Below are 17,645 nucleotides of genomic sequence, written 5' to 3'. Positions count from 1 at the left end.
GGCGCGAGACGGAGAGCCGCGCCGTGCGGTGAGTTGTGTGCGTGCGCACGGTGTGCGGCACGGGGCGCAATCCTGCTCGACGATCCATAGAGCGCTTCTCACACCTCGGATCTCAGTTCGCTCGCGAGCGCCCCAATCTGGCCACCACCCCAACCCTCCATGCGCGGTGAGGGTGAAAAAGACACTTTTGAGCCGTAGTGTTCAGGGGCAGTCACTCTCTCTTTGTCTCTGTGTGGAATTTCCTCTAGGACCTAGTCCTCACACCGCCGCTTCTCCATCAGCGCGATGATCAACGCCTTGAGGAACATGCCATCGCCCCGAGTTTCGGCCTGCCCCAGCAGGCGCGCGAGCTCGCCGCACCCGTGGCCCAGCAGGGCGGCGTGCTGGTCTGCGGCGGCTCTGCCGCCGATGATGTGATAGGCCTGCCCGAAGAGGTCCAAGGCCTCGTTGAGCGGCGCGGCTCGGTCGGGCTCGGCTGACGCCCCCTCGGCCCGCTGCATCAGGATGAGCCCCAGGTTGTACCGCGCAAAGGCGTCCGTCGACACCTCGCCCGAGGCGCGCGACGCCCGGTTGGACGTGGGCGAGGAGCGCACCGCCTGCCGGTAGGAGGACTCCGCCTCGTCGAGCCGGCCAAGCCCCATCTGAGCGACGCCCAGATTAAAAATCACGCGGGGCGGCGTCGGGCGCCCGTCGCGCCGGTCAATGCGCATCGCCGTCGCGTACAGCTCGACCGCCTCCTCGCGCTCCGCGTCGCTGTCGGCGAAGTTGGTGAGCGTCGCCGCAAGCGCGCGGTGCATCTCCACATTCTCGGGGTAGGCGGCCACCGCAGAGCGGAAGAGCGTCTTGTGCGTCGCCCACGCGCCGTTGCGCCGCACCGCCGCTGAGGCGTACACCGCCACTACACCCACGCTCATCGCCCTCAGAGTGGGAGTGCTCATCCCCGCCAAGCCCAAGCCGCCGCCGCCGCCGCTCGCTCCACTCTTGCTCTTGACGGCAGCGACGGAGCTAGTCGCCGCGTGGAGGCCGAGGGCGGCGAGCGCACACACCCCGGCGGAGGGAGTATAGAGCACGCGCTCTGCGAGCACAAAGCCCACATGGAAGGGTAAGTTGCTCGCAGGCAGAAAGGGCGCGATGAGCAGCACCAGCGCGAACCACACTCCGCCGAGCCCGTCCTCGCGGGGGTCACTGGCCTTTGCGGGCGGACGAAGCCAGCGCCGCAGCACCCCAATGGTCGACGCTGCAGCCAGCGCTCCGATCGGCAGTGCGATGGCGGCGGTGAGCAGTTGCCGTGGGTCCGTCGATGAGACCAACAGCGGGATGGACGAGCCAGTCGTGTCGCACGAGAAGCCGCTGGTCTGGACTTGCAGCAGCGTGTGCCTCGCGGCGAGGTACGCAAAGGTCCTGCGGGCCAGGGCGCAAGCATCGGTGCGGTGCGGCGTGGGCACACGTTCGCAGGCAGGGCTGGATAGGAAGGGGCGCGGGAAGGCGCCTCGCGCGCACGGCAAACTCGGGATGGTGCGCCGTCGGGTTCTGCTCGACGCCAAACTCGGGCGTCACGCCGCCCGCCACCTTGAGGCGCATGTACAGCACCGCAAAGGCGGCACCCGCCATTGATCCGAGGCGCGCTGCACGCCGCGGCCCAGGTGCCGTCGTCACTGGAGCACGCGAGGCGACCAGGATCTCGAGAGCGAGGCAGAGCACAAACATCATCGCGCCTTGCTCCTTGCACATCGTGGCAGTGGCCCCGGCGGCGGCGGTTGAGAAGAGAAGGAGCAGCTGTGCAGTCGGTGAAGTGTAGTCCTCTCCGAGCGAGTGCACGAGCACCCCGGCGAAGACGAAGAGCCCCGAGAGCACTTCGGCTCGGCCGACAGTGCTTGCCACCGCATCGCAATGCACAGGAATCGCCGCAAACAGCGAAGCGCCAAAGGTGGCCGCGGCAAGATCCGTGGGGAGCAGGATCCGTCGCAGCAGCAGCAGGAAGAGCACACTCACTAGGCCGTGAAGGGCTACATTCACCGCGTGGTAGCCGAAAGGCTCGAGCTCATGCAGCTCGTGATTGAAGCGAAAGGTGAGCGTTGTCAGCGGTCGCCATGAGCCATGGGAGCCCGAGCTGCGGATGGAAGTACCCCAGTAGTCGTGGCGTAGAATCTCGACAAAGGGCGCGTGATGGACAACATCGTTGTTTTCATTGATGGCCTTGAGGTCGTCGAACAGCAGCTCGCCGCCGAGGGAGCTTGCAAAGGATCCAACCGCAGTGACGACCACGCAGCTGACTGAAAGTGCCAACCAGCTGTCCATGCCTTGGCTAGCGGTTGCAAAGCACTGCTGTGGCTGCACTCTAGAAGAGAGAGAGAGAGCAATTGAAGAGGCGCGCTGAACTTGCCGTCCGAGCGCGCGTCCCTGTCGAAGAACAAGTTTGTCCGAGGAGGCCACCGGCCAAAAGCGCATGGCCTCAAGGTCCGATACTGGAAGCCCATATAGGCACCTTACACTCCCCCGCAGTATCGCACATCTTGAGCGACACTACGTTTCCGCAGCTGGGGATTCTCCAGGTACCCCTCTTTGTACCCGTGCTGGCCGGATTCCTCCTCCGAACAACTCAAGTTCGATCGGCCCCAGTCTCGAACTGGCAGCCACTCATCTCACCGGAGGTACCATGTCCGAGGAGGCCACCGGCCAAAAGCGCATGTCTTGAAGGTCCGATACTGGAAGCCCATATAGGCACCTTACAAAGTTCAAGCAAAAAAGAATTTAATCTTCTTGGTACAGCAGAGATTTTAGAATTTTACAACAAAGATTTTAGAAAACCAACAATAAATCACGACTCTCACAGTGATTTGGGCTCGGCAGCTTGTCAGCCCTCAGCCGAAGCTGGGGCCGGTCCCGTAGCCGAGAGAGCCCGCGCCGATGAGTTCGACGCGGTCGGGGGGGCCTGCGGAGAGGCCAGCGAGGTGGCGATCGCTGTACTTCATGGCGCCCTCAAAGCGGGGCTGGCTGACTCGCCAGAGGTCGATACTCTGGACGACCCATAGGATGCCACGAATGCCTGAAGGAGAGGGAGGCGAGGCCAGAGGCAGGCTCAGCTGCTCTCGGGTGATCTCACTTTGGTGGCTGAAGGACCCGATGGTCCTGTCACATTCGCGTTCCGAGTCGTGGGGGTAGAAGAATTCGGGAAGAAGTCGAGTTAGCACTTCCTTGTAGTACAGCGGACCGCCAGGCTCGCCGGCAGCATCCGCAGGGAGGCAGCATATGAGGCACCAGTCTTCTGGAGAGCTCAGCAGCTGCGGCCGCGATGGTAGAGTCGGCCGCGGTTCGAGCGAGCAGCTTTTGGCTGTGGGTTCGAATCGCGGAAGGCTCATGCCCTCGCGGAGGAGCGACGCGGGTCGCGCGGCGCGCGCGTGTAGGCTGTGCAGGCAGGGTGGGTGGGCTCGTGCTTAGGATATGCCCTGCAAAGTCGGATGTGGAGGCCTTCGACCGTCCCGCGCGCACGTACCGCTTGCGGCCGACGTAGCCGCCGCCGGCGATGACGCCGATCACCAACAACCAGGTGAAGACGGCCCCAACGGCGCTGCCGCCGCCCCCCACCCCGCCGCCGCCGCCGCCGCCGCCATGCCCCCCTCTGACGCCACCCCGCGGCAAAATTTCTTTTTCTCGATCACGGCTGCGGCGTTTGGTAAGCTCGTACAGTAAGCTCGTATAAGCTCCTCTGTCCCTCGCCACACAAAAACACTGCCGTCAATCGCGGACGCCGCTCCGCATGCTACTCGCTGCACACCCTCAGCTCTAACGCGCGCCGAGCGCCCGCTCGCGCCGCCACCCTCTGCGGCGCCGGCCAAGCGCGGCGACGCCATCTTGTAGAACCTCTTCCCTCGTTTGCTGGCGGCGCCCTTACATCATGCGGACTATTAGGCGATCGCTCCATGTGGAGCGCCAAGTCTTCGTACGCTGAGTCCGAGGCGGCACATTTTGCCACGTTTCACGTGCCGCACGATCAGCGCGAAAGCTTTTTCGCCACGTACAAGGTGGTGGTGGCCGCGTCGGGCTGCAAGATATCCTACGTAGACAAAGGTGGCGATCTCAAGCTCAAGCTTGTGGGCAGGTCCCCCCCCCACCCGCCCCCGCTTCTCACCGCCGCCGCCCTCGCCGCCCCCACCCGCCCTCGCCGCGCCGCCGCCCTTCCCGCCCTTCCCACCCCTTCCCATCTAGTATTAGGCAACCTTAGTTCCAAGATCGTCCCCTCCCCATCTTACCCTCGCAGCCACCGGGAGCGACGCATCGCGGCCGTCTACCTATTCTTTCGCCTCTGTTACGACAAGCCACGCCGCTCCTTCGTCGGCTTTGACGCGAGTTTGCTCCGCGACAACTCGCCCCCGATTGCCCACGTGATTCGGGTCCCTGACCAGTACAACCACGCGGTCGTCAAGGAGTCGCTGCACGCGCGCAACAACGGACGCATCGCGGTGACTTTTTGAAGCCCCCCCCCCCCCCCCCTTCCCTTCCTCCCGTCTTTTTCATACACTCTCCCGCACTCTACAGATCTTTGACCGGTGCAGCGAGTTTGGCTGCCTCATCGATCTGACTCGGCTCGACAAGGAGCGAGAGATCACCATCCTCTCTGCGCGCAAAGTTCAGCGAGACAAGATGCTCACCTGGATCACCGAGGTCGCGGAGTCCACCATGCGGCGGCGCACTGCGCCGCTTGTTGCTCTCGGCCAGGCGGCGCCGGTGGCGCCCGCTCCTTCCCCCGCCGAGAATGCGACGGTCCGCGCGCTCGTCACAATGGGGTACGACGCGGGGCGCGTGTTGCGCGCCGTCGCGTCCCTCTCCGACAAGTCGAACGTTGAAGCGGCATTGGTCGAAGTGGAGCGCATCGCTGGCGACGCGGTGGAGTCGCTCATGGCGGCGGTCGGCTCGAAACCCGACTACAAGAGCGAGCTGAACCAGCTTGCGATGGCGACGCGTCGCAAGGTCCACTACTCGACGATGCCGCTGGCGGACGGGTCTGGACACGCCGTCTTCCTCTCTACCGTCATCGTCGCGCCCGAGGGTTCCGTCAGCGCCGCGGGCAAGGCGGCGGGCAAGACGCTGGCGGAGCAGGCGGCGGCGCGGCAGGCACTTGTCGAGCTCGAGAAGAAGCTGTCGATATCCGCCGCTCGGCGCGACGAGCCGCCCGACGCCTTTGTCTGCCCGATCACCTTCGAAGTGATGATCGACCCGGTCATCGCTTCGGACGGGTACACCTACGAGCGCCACGCGATCGTGCACTGGGTGCACAAGAAGCGCAAGAAGACGAGCCCCACGACCAACGCGGACCTCGAGTCCTTCGGCCTCATCCCCAACTACAACCTGCGCAGCCAGATCAGCGAGTGGCAGCAGGGCAAGCGCGCGTGAGGGGTCATGTGGCGATCAGACGCGGCTGATCTCTCCGACGGCCCTTCGTCCGCCATCCGCCTGCCTACGGACTGACGATCGGCTTGGGCCCCGCAGTCACAGTACAAAATCGACTCCGGCTCTCTGACTCTGTCTCTCGCGCGCGGGCTTGGTTGGTGTGCGCGATGGTTCGTTGGATCGTTGCGAACGAACTTGTGCGACCCCGGGGCCCGCGTGTCTCGTCTCCGCACACAAGCGCCTTTCTTGTGTTGGCTCCCGTGTGTGGGACGGGGGGCCGCATGGTATGCAACCAACGAATGAGAATTTTGCCATATTAGTGTCTGGCATACTGCGCGCGCCAGTTGCCCGATCGCGCACCGGCTGCACGATCCACGATCGCGTGGCGGCGTGGCGCGGCGGGCCCGGGGGGTGTCCAACCGCCAGCCTCGCAGCGGCCGCTGCAGCTGCAGCTGCGCGTCGCCTGCGGCCTGGCGCGACGCGGGTCCTCCCCGACATGCGTCAGTGACTACGAGCGTGTGTGGAAGCGAATCTTAATTTCCCTCCTCAGTCACATGGCAAAACACAGACACACACGACCTCTCGCAGGTACATTTCTCGGCTGGGCCGGACACTAGTGTGTGCGGCGAGGGAACAAGCCGCAGTTCGAAAGCGATGCGAGAGAGCACCAGAGAGCAGAGATCGCAGCCAGCACGTCCCGTAGTAAGGACGGGCGGTATGGGGCTTCACACCCTCGCCGCGGCAGCTGCCTGCGCTGCCGCGACGCTCGTGAGAGGTGTCACGGTCGGCTCCTCGTCAGCGGGAGCGATGCCGCCGGCGGGCGCCAACACGGGCGCTACGTAACTGCCGCCGGCCGGCGGGGCGCCGCCGTGCAGCGGCGAAGGCACGGGGTTGAAGCCGTCCCCGGGCGCGAGCGGCGCGTCGTAGGAGCGCAGCTCCTGGTCGGCGAGCCGCGTGCCGCGCGTGCGCCGGTTGAGCGCCGAGCGCGCCCGGTCGATGGCGCCGGGGCCGCCGGCGCCGGCGCCGGCGCCGACGCTGACCTGCGCGCGGCTTCTGGACGAGCGCAGAGAGGGCAGCGACGCGGGCAGCATCCCACGCAGCGAGTCCATCGACGGGGCCTGGAAGTTCTTCACAAAACCGGGCACGAGCGGCTGGCCGCGCACGTACCGCTTGCGGCCGACGTAGCCGCCGCCGGCGATGACGCCGATCACCAACAACCAGGTGAAGACGGCCCCAACGGCGCTGCCGCCGCCCCCCACCCCGCCGCCGCCGCCGCCGCCGCCATGCCCCCCTCCGCCCGCCGGGCTGACGCCACCCACGACGGCGGTGAGGGTGAAGGTGCTCGCGGCCTCGGGCGAGGCGGCGGCGAGGAGGATGGAGCAACTGGTGCACCAGCGCTTGTCCGACGGGAGGAGCTCGAGCGTGAAGAAGGAGCCGTCGCCATCGCTGCGCTTGAGCCACGCGTCCGCCGCCACATCCGACTGCTGGAGCACGAGCTTTGGGTCCGCCGCCCTCGCGGGGTGGGCCTGCGGACAGGCGCCGTCCTCCCGGTCGTCCGAGTCAAAGTCGGGGGAGCTGTCGTCGGCCGTGTCGACCGTCTCGACGACGCAGAGCGAGGGCGAGCCGCTCTCCACGCGCATCGTCAGGACCACGTCCGTCGCGTCTTTTGCCACGCGCACGGAGAAGTAGGCCCACTCGTTTGCAGGCCGCACGCGCCGCTGCGCCTGGCCGACCAGCTTGATCGGCTGGTCGGCCGGGGCGGCAACGACCGAGAAGTGGCATGGCGGCGCGTCGCAGATGACCGCCGCGTGCAGCACGCAGCCCGCGCCCCCCGAGGCGGCGGCGCACGAGGCGGGCGCCGCGTCCTGCGCCGCGATCCGGAGCGAGGTTGCCTCGTCCCACGGCGGGAAGAGAGCGTACAGCTCGAGGTCCGCCCGCTCGAGCCCCTCGGGGCAGGCGGAGGAGGTTGTGCGCTCGGCGTGGCACTTCCCACCGCGGCGCCCGTACGTGAAGTACGCGCAGCCGTCCGCAGACGCGCGGCACTTTGCGGCGCAGTCCTGCGCCGAGCTTGCGGTGCCGAGGTCGGCGTGGGCCGCCCGGCACCGCTTGCTGGACTGCACCAGCTTGTACGTCCACGAGCCGCGGGCGTCGACGTTGCGCTCGCCGGCGTCGCGCACGGTGCTGCTCTCGAAGAGGGTGCGCTGGGGAGGAAAGTCGTGGTGGGCGGGCGTCGCGCGCCCCTCGTTCGGGCCGCCGGTGACGGCGAGCAGCTTGGGAGGGAGCAGGCTCTGCGGCGGCCGGTCGGACTCCCACTCGCCCCCGAGCGGCGTGACGACGAGCTCGAGGTCCGTGGACGGCGAGGGCACCACGTACTCAAAGTTCTTGACGCCGGCGTCGCTCACGTCCATTGCCATTGGCGTCGCCGGCAGCAGACGAAGAACCGGCTCCAGCGACGGAGGCGGCGGGGAGGCCGGCGGGAAGCCGCCAGAGCCGCCGGAGCCGCCGGAGCCCTCGCCCTTGGCCGCCCTTCGCGTCACCGTCGCTGTCAGCGAGAACGCGCACGGCGTGCCCTCGGCCTGGACGCCGATGAGCAGCCTCGTCGCGGTGCCGAGGTCCGAGGCGGGCAGCGTGAGGGTGTACGCGCTTCGCCCGCCGACTTTGGCCGCGTCGTGCTCCGCGTCGGCTCGGCCGGGCAGCTTCTCGCCGAACGAGACGAAGAGGTCCGGCTCGCCCAGCGTGGCGGTGAGGACGAGGCTCACCTCCTCGACGGGGTGGTCCGAGTCGTCGCCCAAGTTGAGCGCGTAGTACGACCACCCGCCCGTCGGCGCGCCGCCAGAGGCCGGCTGGTTCGGCTCGAGCGGGACCGCCTTGCCGTCCACCACGCGCGCGGTGAAGGTGAACTGGGCCGAGGCGTCGTCGGTGAAGACGGCGGCGTAGTACCAGCCCGGCCCGCCCTCGGGCTCGTCGTGCCGCACGGTGAGCGTGTCGGAGCCGTCGAGCTCGCGGTGCCAGGTGCAGTGCTCCGCGATGGCGGCGCGGAACGCCTCGGTCTCCTTCTCGGCCGCCTCGCGCGCAGCCACGTCGGTCGCGCCAGAGAGGAGCGGCAGCTTCTCCATCGCGCTCGCGTTGCGCGAGACGCACAGGTCGGGGTTGCCCGAGAGGGCGGCGACCGCCATCTGCAGCGCCGACGCGTTCTTGCCGGGCGCGTGCAAGTAGCGGTAGAGCATCGGCTCGCCAAGCGCGGCGCGCCCGTTGAGCGGCGTGCCCGCCGGCGCGAGGATGGGAGTGCCCCCCACGGTGGCGACGATGGTGTAGGTGGCCTCGTCCCCGCCGGCGTTGTAGGCGCCGATGATGTATGTGCCCGGCGTGGCATCGCCGCCGACGTACCCCTCCTCGTCGGGCCGCAGCTCGAGGAAGTCGGCGCCGAGCGCCATCGCCGCCCAGCCGTAGTGGGTCGTGGTGGGCGGCGTGCCATCCGACGAGACGTAGAGGTCGATGTCGCCGGTGGCGGAGCTGGCCGACACCGAGATGAGGATGCGTGACGCGTGCGAGACGGTCAGCCGGTGCAGCGCGTAGCCCTGCGCCTCGAGATGCCCCTGCAGCGGGATGCCGGCCGAGAGCGCCACGTCGCGCTCGAGCGGCAGCCGGAGCGTGGCGTACAGTCGCGAGTTGTTGGAGTTCTCCCTCTTGAGCCTCGTGGCGAGCGCGGTGCCTTTCTCCTTGGTGATGATGATGGACGGAATGTGGATGTCGCTCGCGTCGTTGTCGCCCGCAATCATCGTCAGGATGGGGCCCGACACCCGGTCGTAGATGAGGGCGGCGGACGCGCCAGCCGCCTGCGCGTTGCGCGCCTTGACCACAAAGTCGCAATCGCCGCGCTTGATGAGGACCGCCATCTTAGTCTTGTTGAGCGGCGCCTTGACGGGCTCCCCTGACGGTCCGCGCGTCAGCTTGATCGGCTCGCAGGCAGTGGGCGGATCCGCGAGGACGAGGGCGGTGAGGAGCGGCGTCGTCGGCAGCGGCGGCCCGAAGGCGGCCGAGCCAAAGACGTGCGGCGTGCGCTCGTCCACGCGGCAGATGTAGTGCCGCTTCTGCTCGTCCGCCTCGCCCCACGTGTCGTCCCACTTGCCAACGTTGGGGCCTGCGGCGTACATGCTCGCCGCGTCGGTGGACTCGGTCAGGCCGCCGTTGGGCTCGCCCGGCGCCCAGTTCGTGTAGGTGGTCGGCCACTGCGGATCATCGCCGTCGCTCCACTCCCAGACCGTCTCGTTCGCCGCGTCCGTGAAGCCGATCCAGCAGCCGCGGTCCCCCGAGTCCTGCTTTGTGCAGAGCCGCTGCACGAGCGCCTGCTCGTCTTCATTTGCGATCCGCGCGAGGTGTCCGCCCTGGGTGGTGAAGGAGGAGCTGCACGAGCTCTCTGCGTCGGACCAGCGCTTGCGCTTGCCGCCGGGCTTGAACTGCGCGAAGTCGATCAAGAGGCCCGAGTCGGGCCGCTCGATCTGTGCGACAATCGAGATCGAGGCGTCGGTTGTGCCGACCGCCTCGGCGCGCAAGTAGAGGACGCAGTTGGGCGAGCTGGAGACGCACACGCTGAGGGCGTCGTCGTCGAGGTGCAGCCGTGCGCCGGCGCCCGCCTCCGCCGGCTGCGACGGGTCGGACGCCCACTGGTGGTGCGTCGCGTTGGGCCAGCCGGTGGTGTTTGCAAACAGCCGCACGCCCCCGGAGATGGCGGTGGCCGAGACGGTGATCGAGACGAGGCCGCGCTGCTCCCCCTGCCCGGGAACGTAGAGGCGGTAGTTCTCGCCGTCGCCGGCGGGGATCACGCGCAGCATCGGCTTGGAGTCCTCGAGCACGGTGCCCTTGGCGCCGGTGGAGGCGACGACGGAGTAGGCCGAGGCGGTCTGCGGCGTGAGCACGCCGATCGTGTACGTGCAGAGGCCGCACCAGTCGGGGTCGCCCGAGTCGACCCGGATGGCGTCGGCGCCCGGCGAGACGGCGCGCCAGCCGTGCTCCTCCTCGGTCGGCTGCGTGCGCCCCTTGGAGATGTACAGGTCGGGGTCCCCCATCGTGGGCGAGATGGAGACGGTGAAGGCGCCCTTTGTCTGCGCGAGCGCGTAAAAGTTGTACGGCGCGTCCTCCCACCCCTCCTTGCAGTCGGACGCGGTCCACTCGGCGTAGCACTCGCCCACCTTGTCGCCGGTGCCGTACTCGAAGAAGGCGCAGTCCTCCTCCCACTCGCACGCGGAGGCGCACGCGGCGAGATCGTCGAAGTGGCCGAGGTACTTGTCGTGCGACTTGCAGTTCTTGCCCGCCTTGAGGAGGAGCGCCTCGGCGGGCGGGAGGGCGCCCACGGTGTACTCAAAGTAGCGCCACTCGCCTATGCCCTGCTGCGCAACCTGCTGCGGCGCCCCGTCCTGCAGCTGAACGGGCGCCTCGGGCGTCTGCACGGCGACGATCGAGAAGTCGGCCTGCTCGAAGCCGTACACGGCAACCACCAGCACGCACGGCGTCCGCTCGCGGCCGTCCTTCTTGCAGTACGTCTCCTCCGAGTGGGAGATGTGCAGCTCGTCCGTCGCCGCCGGGTCGCGCGCGGCGAACTGGTAGTCCTCCTGCGACGGCGCCGTCGAGACGAAGGAGGAGTACATGTCCGGGTCGCCGCTGGTCGCGGTGAGCGTCACCCAGACGTCCTGCGCCGGCTCCAGCTGGACCGAGTAGTAGACGTAGTCGCCGACGCCGACCTGGCCGTGCGCGGGCACGCCCTGCTGAAGCAGGCGGGTCGGGTGGTCCGCAGGCCCGCCGCTGGTGGCTGTGATCGTGAAGGCCGACCGCGTGAAGGCGACGACGCCGATGGTGTACGTGCACTGCAGGCACCAGCCGTCGCCGGTCGAGTCCGCGACGCGGACCATGTCGCCCCCGGAGGCGGTGCCCGACCAGCCGCTGTCCTCCAGGGAAGGCAGCGGGCACGCGTCGTCGCCGGCGTGCCCGCCCGGCGGCGGCGGCGGCGCCGGCGGGCACGCCTTGATGTACACGTCGGGGTCGCCGTAGCTCGCCTCGAGCGAGACGACGATCTGGTCGACGTCCCCTCCGCCGAGAGCGATGGTGTAGTACTGCCACGCGTGCGCCTCGAGGCTGCCCTCCTGCGGCTGGCCCGAGATGAGGCTCAGCTTGCTCTCCTCGCCGAACGAGACCGCGAGCGAGTACGACGCGTTGACCATGTACCCGCCCACGCCGAGGTGGAGCGAGCAGCCCGCGTCGCCCTCGCGCGTGCCGTTGCAAAAGCGCGGGTCGTAGTGCGACAGGAAGAGGGCGTCGTCGCCGAGCTCGCCGGAGTGGAACTCGGCGGTGTGCTCGGTCGGCCGCAGCTCGGAGAAGGACGCGTACAGGTCCGGGTCGCCCGAGAGGCTCGTCAGCCGCACAGTGAGCGAGCGGTTGGTCGAGCTGACCGGCACGCGGTAGAAGCTGTACTCGTTCGCGCTGACGCTGCCGCGCGTCGGTATGTTGGGGAGCAGCGCCGTGACGGGCGCGTCGTCGGTGCCGCCGCCGCCGCCGCCCTTGCCTCCGCCGCCCAGCACGGACCCGCCGCCCGGCACGGACCCCACCTGCGCGAGGATGGAGAAGCTCGTATAGGTTGCGGCAGCGACCAGGACGCGGTAGGTGCAGGCCGTGCAGTAGAGCGGGTCGCCCGGCAAGAAGACGACCTGGTCCGTGGCGCCGGCCGCCTCGAGCGACGCGGCGCAAGTGGGCGCGCCGAAGAGGGGCTCGGCGCACGTCCACCGCTCCGACGCCGAGAAGGTTGGCTCCTGTGAGACGTACAGGTCCGGGTCGCCCGACAGCGGCGTGAGCGTGAAGGTGATGGCTCCCACGCCCTCGGCCGCAGGCGTGAAGGAGTACCAGAGCCAGTCGCCGCCGCGCAGCTCCGCCACCAGCGGCTGCCCCGCGGAGAGCACCGTCGCCGCCGTGCCTCCCGGCTCCGCGCCAAGCAGGGTGAACTCGGCCGCGGCGCCGTAGGCCTGCACGCCGACGTGCAGCTTTGCGGGCAGGCTGGTCGGCCAGTCCTCGCCGCCAGCCTCGATGCGGATGATGTCGACCGCCTCGGTGCTCTGCGACATGTACGTGTCGTCCGAGAGCGAGCCGATCCCGGGCCGCGCCTGGCTCCACGAGGCGAACCTGCCGCAGAGGCGCCGCACCCGTCGGCGCTGGGCTTGGGGTGTTGGGGGCTGTCGGGGCTGTAGGGCAGGGGCGGAGGGGTGGGAGGATAAGGGGCGCACAAGTCCGCGTCGCCCGAGAGGGAGGTGAGCGTGAGGAGGACGCCCGTCGCGTTTGCGAGCACGGGGTAGTCGAAGAAGGCCCACCCCTCCGCCTCGAGCTGCTTGGACGCTGGCCGGTTGGCGCGTAAGACCGTCGGGTGCTCTGCGGACTTCTGCTCGGCGAGCAGCTCGTAGCCTAGCACCAGGCGACCCGCAGCCTCTCGGGACCCGCCGCCCCCGCCCCCGGCAGCAACGCCCCCTCCCCCCCCCCCTCCCTCCCCCTCCCACTCGCCCCCTCCCCCTCGCCCCCTCCCCCTCGCCCCCTCCTCACGGGGCCTCTCTGCTGCGCAGGCATCTGGTGCGCAGGCGGGGTGCGGGCAGGCGGGGCAGGTGTTCGGCCTGTCTGCGAGTAGGCGACGACGGAGAGGAAGAGGGCGCAGCCCGAAGGCTGCTCGCAGCTGCCGGCGGCCTCCTCGCGCAGCTCCGCCGCCGGGACGAGCAACCGCTCCCCGCCAAATGCGTTGCCCGACCAGCGGGCGCCGCTTGTCGCCGTCGGCCAGACTTGCTGCTCAGCTGGGTCGGAGAGGGCGGGGCCGACGGAGACGTAGAGGTCCGGATCGCCCGCGGTGATGACGGTGAGTGTGAGGACGGTGTCGTCCGACGCGTTTGGCACGACGAACATGTAGTGCGCCTCCTCCGTCTCTGCGAGCGAGCCATCGAGAGGGAGGCCAGCCGACAAGGTGACGGCGGTGCCGGAAGAGGCGGACGAGTCGGTGTCGAGCTGCGTGGCGGTGAGCTGGAAGAGGGCCGCCGCGACCGCCAGCGGCGAGGACACGACGCCCACGTGCACCTCCTCCGGGCAGGCGCCCGCGTCTCCGCACAGCGCCCGGGCCTCGATCGTGACCGAGTCCGCCTCGAGGCCCGCCTTGTCTGAAGTGTAGAGATGCGTCGAGAAGTCGCTGCTGCCACCGGACCACTCGTCGCCTTTTGGCTTCGGATCGACGGCCGACACGTACAAGTCGACGTTGCCCGACAGGGGGGTGAGGTACAGCTGGAGCTGTCGGCTGGCGTTGAAAGGCACGGTGAAGAAGGACGGCGAGCCCGGCTCCGAAAATCCGAGCTTCGGGAGCCCAAGCTCGAGCGTGCCAGTCTGATTGATCGACGGGAAGGGGCTGCTCTGCGCCGCCGCCCCAGCGAGGGCGGTCGACAAGAGCAGCAAGCGCATCAAAGGGACGCCGCTGAGGAGAACACAAGGTAAAACTCAGTGACTCACTCGAAAAAAAGAATTCGTGCGGCTTGTCCGTTTTCTTTCTTTCTTTTCCGGGTTCCGCTTTGGTGGCTGAAGCCTGAAGGACCCGCTGGTCCTCGCGCGTTCCAGTTTGTACGGGTAGAAGATTGCGGGGGGGCATCGAGTCAGCAAGCACTTCGTGTGTGTGTGAGTGAGTATTCTTGATACGAAACCACGACGACACACACCAGTCGAATCGTATCGGTTGCCTCCATGAACGGCGGAGCTATTCTCGCGCCCACACCCCTGGCTCCAACGTGGACACGCCCATAGCTGGGGACACTACTAGGTCACGCATGGCATCAGAAGTTTTATCTCTGGGCCCCGAAAGGCATCTCTAGCAGCGTCGTTACGCATGCGCCCTCCCCTCCTGGGCGCATGCGCCTCACATCTCGCCAGAGCATAAGCTCTTGGTGTGCCACGAGACGAGTTTTTCGCCATCGCCGCGAGCAGCAAGCCGCCCGCCGCAACAGCCGGAGGCATCGCCACGGCACTGACTGCGCCGCGGTCCCGCACCCGTCGACGAAGCTCCCCCCGCGGAAGACCGCGCGTAGCGACGCCTTGACGATCGAGATGAGCGCGCTCGAGGCTCGCCCACCTACTGCCCCTGAGAGTTGGTTACGAGTGGGATCGGCTCCCCCCCTTGGGATCAAGGCTTCCACGACCTCGCACCCAACATCACAGGCGGGATCAGAGAAAGATTCCACACCGGACACCGCCCGGGCACAGACTCCCTACCCGTCGGATCGCACAGGGCCCCCTCGGAGCAGCCCACACACAATCACGCATCGGCAGATTGAGTGCCTGAGTCAGGCAGACAGCACAGACAAGGAGAGGAGAGAGAGAGGAGAGGAGAGAGAGAGAGGAGAGAGGAGAGGGTGAGGGAGTGTGCACACGTGAGGAGTGGGGAGTGTCTGTGGTGGGCTGTAGTCATACTACGTGGTTACAACCACGCGCCCCTCAGGAGCTTAAGGTAGAGTGGAGCGCCCTAGACGCCTCGGTGCCTCCCACCTACACTCACACACACAGCAAGCACTTCCTTCCTTGAAGTGCAGCGGACCGCCAGGCTCGCCGGCAGCAACCGCAAGGAGGCAGCATATCAGGCGCCAGCCTTCCGGACATTTCTTCCCCTCTTCTGTGTGAGTGAGCTGTGAGCTGTGAATTAACAAAGAAAGAAAAACGGACCGCTCTACTAGGAGATGGGTAATAAAAAAGGAACAGGTCCCCGCCCGTGCGATCTTTGTGCAGGGTTCTTTGTGGGTGTGGTCGGCGACTAGCCGGGGTCGTCCTCACGATGCTCGATGGGGGACTTAGCAGTTAGCACTGGCCGTTTCCACAATGGTCCCTCGGGTCCCTGCTGGAGCACTTGGACGGCTCCTATATCTCTTCGTACATCCTCCCGCTGATCTCCGCAAAGTCCTGCTCCCTCCCTCGTCTCGCCCTGCGCGTCTGCTCCGCCTCCCCGTCGTCTGCCCTGCGTCGTCTGGCGACGGGTCCTCCATAGTCGGTCGAGGTCGCCGCCCTCCTCGTGCCTCTTCCCAACGTTCCCTCGGCGGCCGACGCCGTCTTCTCCCCGGCGTCCCGGGTCTGCCCTGCTCTCGTCTGCGCTAGTTGGTCATCACTGGTGTCTTTCCTCTTCTTTTCTCCCGACACTCCTCTTCTTATCTTGCTTTGGCAATTGCAGGGCCGCTTTGCACATGCCACATCGCGTCGACAGCTGTGAGGGTCCGCCCGCAGCGCGCATTTTTGTATACCGAGTCGGTGCCCGGTGCCGAACCTGTCGGACCTCAAGACAGCATTGTAGCTAGACCCCACTTGCCGCTTGGCGAGAGGCCGGAGCGGGGTCTGGTGCGCGTCTCCGCGCCGCGTGACTTCGCGCGTGCTCTTAGGGTGCTCTGGCGTCTGGTCTCGCTCTCCCGTCTCTCTCTCGCGTCTCGGGAATCTGCTATCTGGCTGTCTGGGCTCTGGGGGGGTGCCCTCCCGTCGGCGTTGAATGTCTTTTATTCATTCTTGAGTCGAAACCTGCCGCAACCGACCGTTCCCGCCCGCCAGGGCTACCCCGTCACACCGGAAACCGCATGCTTGCGCGATGCGCGTGTATGCCGCTCACCGCTGCGGTCAGCTCGGCGGCGGCACCGCCACGACAATTCGGAACTCGCCGTCCTCAAACGGCGGCCGCAGCATCCGCTCCATGTGAGGCGAGGGGTAGCCGACGAGGGGCGGCTGATCGCTCAGCGCCTGCAGTGCTTCCTCCGCGGCGTACCCTGGCGCGGGCGGGGTTGCAGGGCGCAGGCGCGGGTCGAGCCGGAGAGAGTGCGGCTGGGCCGCGAGTGGCTGCTGGCCGGCGTTCGTCCAGTGGTGCAGCAGCCGCGGGTCCGAGACGACGGCAATCTCACGCTCAGGCAGCGCGAGAATCTCTTTCAACGCAGCGGCCGCCTCCTCCTCGCCGCTGTCGCCATTCTGCAGAGCTAGCTCCCACTGCTCAAGAGCGGCCAACACATGGTGCCGGCCGAAGAACGCCCGCGCGGTCGGTTCAACTGCTGCCGTGCACACCGCAAGCTCGACCGAGTCCTGCGTGGCGGTCGCGAGGGACGAGCGGGCCTCGCCGCCCGCGACGAGGTGAAGCACCTTTGCGTTCGGCCGCGTGAGGTGAGGCACCATCGGCGGGCAAAGAGTGCACAGAGGCGTCGTCACGGCGGAGGAGAGCAGGAGAGAGGCAGCGTACGCCAGCATTGATGCCTGACTGTCTTGACTGTCCGTCAGTGAGTTCGTGTTGACAGCTCTGGTGGGTCGGGGGTGGCGCCGGCGGTCCAGCTGGCGGGTCCCGATTCACTTTGAGCGAGACCGGCGTTTCTTTTTTACGTTTTCTTCAAATCATTTTAGATTTCGACACCTCGCTCCCCTCTCCGCTCATACTCACACGCATGTGTGCATCCACGTGCGCATCGCGACCAACACCAAAACCCACTCCTGGAACCACAGTAAACGACGCGCAGCCGCAACGGCCTTATTGGCAGGGTGCGGCCGCTGGCGCTGCGTGTACGAGCAGTGTACGAGCATCGAGCCCTTCGCGGGGCTCACCGCCGCCGCCTCCGCTTGCCTGCCGACGCGGGCTCGCGCCGAGGAGCGGCCGCGCGCTTGGAGGGCGGCGGGCTCGCCGCGCGCCGCTCCACCTCTTGCTGCTGCGGGGCCGCCGGCCCGGCCGCCTTCTTGCGCAGCATCTTGTGCACCGCCGTCGCGGCCGCCAGCCCGCTCAGGTAGGCGCCGACCACCGTCGCCGGGTGCTCCACGCTCGTGTGCTCGCCGGCGAAGAAGAGCTGGCCGCCCACCGGCTCGGCGGCGACGGCGTAGTCCGAGCCGCGCGCGCCGGCCGCGACGTACGAGTACGAGCCGCGCGAGTGCGGGTCGGCGCCCCACCGAGTGACGACGTGCTTGCGCGGCTCGGGCACGGAGGCGCCGAACATGCCTCGCAACGCGCCGACGGCGGCTTGGACGGCCTGCTCGTCGTCGAGCTCCTCGAGGCGCTCGGCGGCGCCGCCGGCGACGAGGCCGAGCAGGACCTGGGGGGGCGGGGGGGGGGGGACATGGGGGGGCGTGGGGGGGGGCGCGGGGGTTTTCGTGGGGGGGTTTTTTTTGGGGGGTGCCCTGGGGCGCCGAAGAAGTCGAGGCCTCTACGCCCCGGTTGGCCAAAAACCCGGTGCAGGTTGAAAAAAAAAAAAAAA

At 67.8% G+C, this 17,645-nt stretch overlaps 5 protein-coding genes across 5 annotated transcripts in view; 1 reads left to right on the top strand and 4 right to left on the bottom strand.

The window, feature by feature from the left end:
• Window positions 1-251: 251 nt before the first annotated feature.
• Window positions 252-2,298, bottom strand: EMIHUDRAFT_212473 (hypothetical protein; the record flags this gene model as incomplete). Its single annotated transcript, XM_005766275.1, has 2 exons — window positions 252-1,401; window positions 1,508-2,298. 2 exons carry the CDS (start codon window positions 2,296-2,298, stop codon window positions 252-254), a joined length of 1,941 nt encoding a protein of 646 aa, XP_005766332.1.
• A 1,622-nt stretch (window positions 2,299-3,920) lies between these two features.
• Window positions 3,921-5,391, top strand: EMIHUDRAFT_212472 (hypothetical protein; the record flags this gene model as incomplete). Its single annotated transcript, XM_005766274.1, has 3 exons — window positions 3,921-4,099; window positions 4,259-4,460; window positions 4,537-5,391. 3 exons carry the CDS (start codon window positions 3,921-3,923, stop codon window positions 5,389-5,391), a joined length of 1,236 nt encoding a protein of 411 aa, XP_005766331.1.
• Window positions 5,392-5,894: 503 nt separating this feature from the next.
• EMIHUDRAFT_437068 (hypothetical protein) lies at window positions 5,895-9,295 on the bottom strand. Its single transcript, XM_005766273.1, has one exon. The coding sequence runs from the start codon at window positions 9,282-9,284 to the stop codon at window positions 6,114-6,116; it is 3,171 nt and encodes a 1,056-aa protein (XP_005766330.1). The 5' UTR covers window positions 9,285-9,295; the 3' UTR covers window positions 5,895-6,113.
• A 6,617-nt stretch (window positions 9,296-15,912) lies between these two features.
• Window positions 15,913-16,719, bottom strand: EMIHUDRAFT_437065 (hypothetical protein). Its single transcript, XM_005766272.1, has one exon. It carries the CDS (start codon window positions 16,654-16,656, stop codon window positions 16,042-16,044), a length of 615 nt encoding a protein of 204 aa, XP_005766329.1. The 5' UTR covers window positions 16,657-16,719; the 3' UTR covers window positions 15,913-16,041.
• Window positions 16,720-16,951: 232 nt separating this feature from the next.
• EMIHUDRAFT_464657 (hypothetical protein) overlaps window positions 16,952-17,645 on the bottom strand; it is a gene marked incomplete at its 5' end in the record, with an annotated part of 6,612 nt that continues 5,918 nt past the window's right edge. The window contains one exon of the mRNA XM_005766271.1: window positions 16,952-17,483. Coding sequence (XP_005766328.1) covers window positions 17,001-17,483 — 483 coding nt within the window. The 3' untranslated portion in view covers window positions 16,952-17,000. The remainder of the gene's footprint in view (window positions 17,484-17,645) is intronic.

Source organism: Emiliania huxleyi, assembly GCF_000372725.1.
Source record: "Emiliania huxleyi CCMP1516 unplaced genomic scaffold EMIHUscaffold_52, whole genome shotgun sequence".
Taxonomy (NCBI): Eukaryota; Haptophyta; order Isochrysidales; family Noelaerhabdaceae; genus Emiliania; species Emiliania huxleyi.
This window is presented reverse-complemented; position numbering and strand designations above follow the sequence as displayed.

Coding starts and splice junctions, on each gene's coding strand:
- EMIHUDRAFT_437068 (XM_005766273.1), bottom strand. CDS start 9,284: ATGGCGGTCCTCATCAAGCGCGGCGATTGCGACTTTGTGGTCAAGGCG.
- EMIHUDRAFT_437065 (XM_005766272.1), bottom strand. CDS start 16,656: ATGCTGGCGTACGCTGCCTCTCTCCTGCTCTCCTCCGCCGTGACGACG.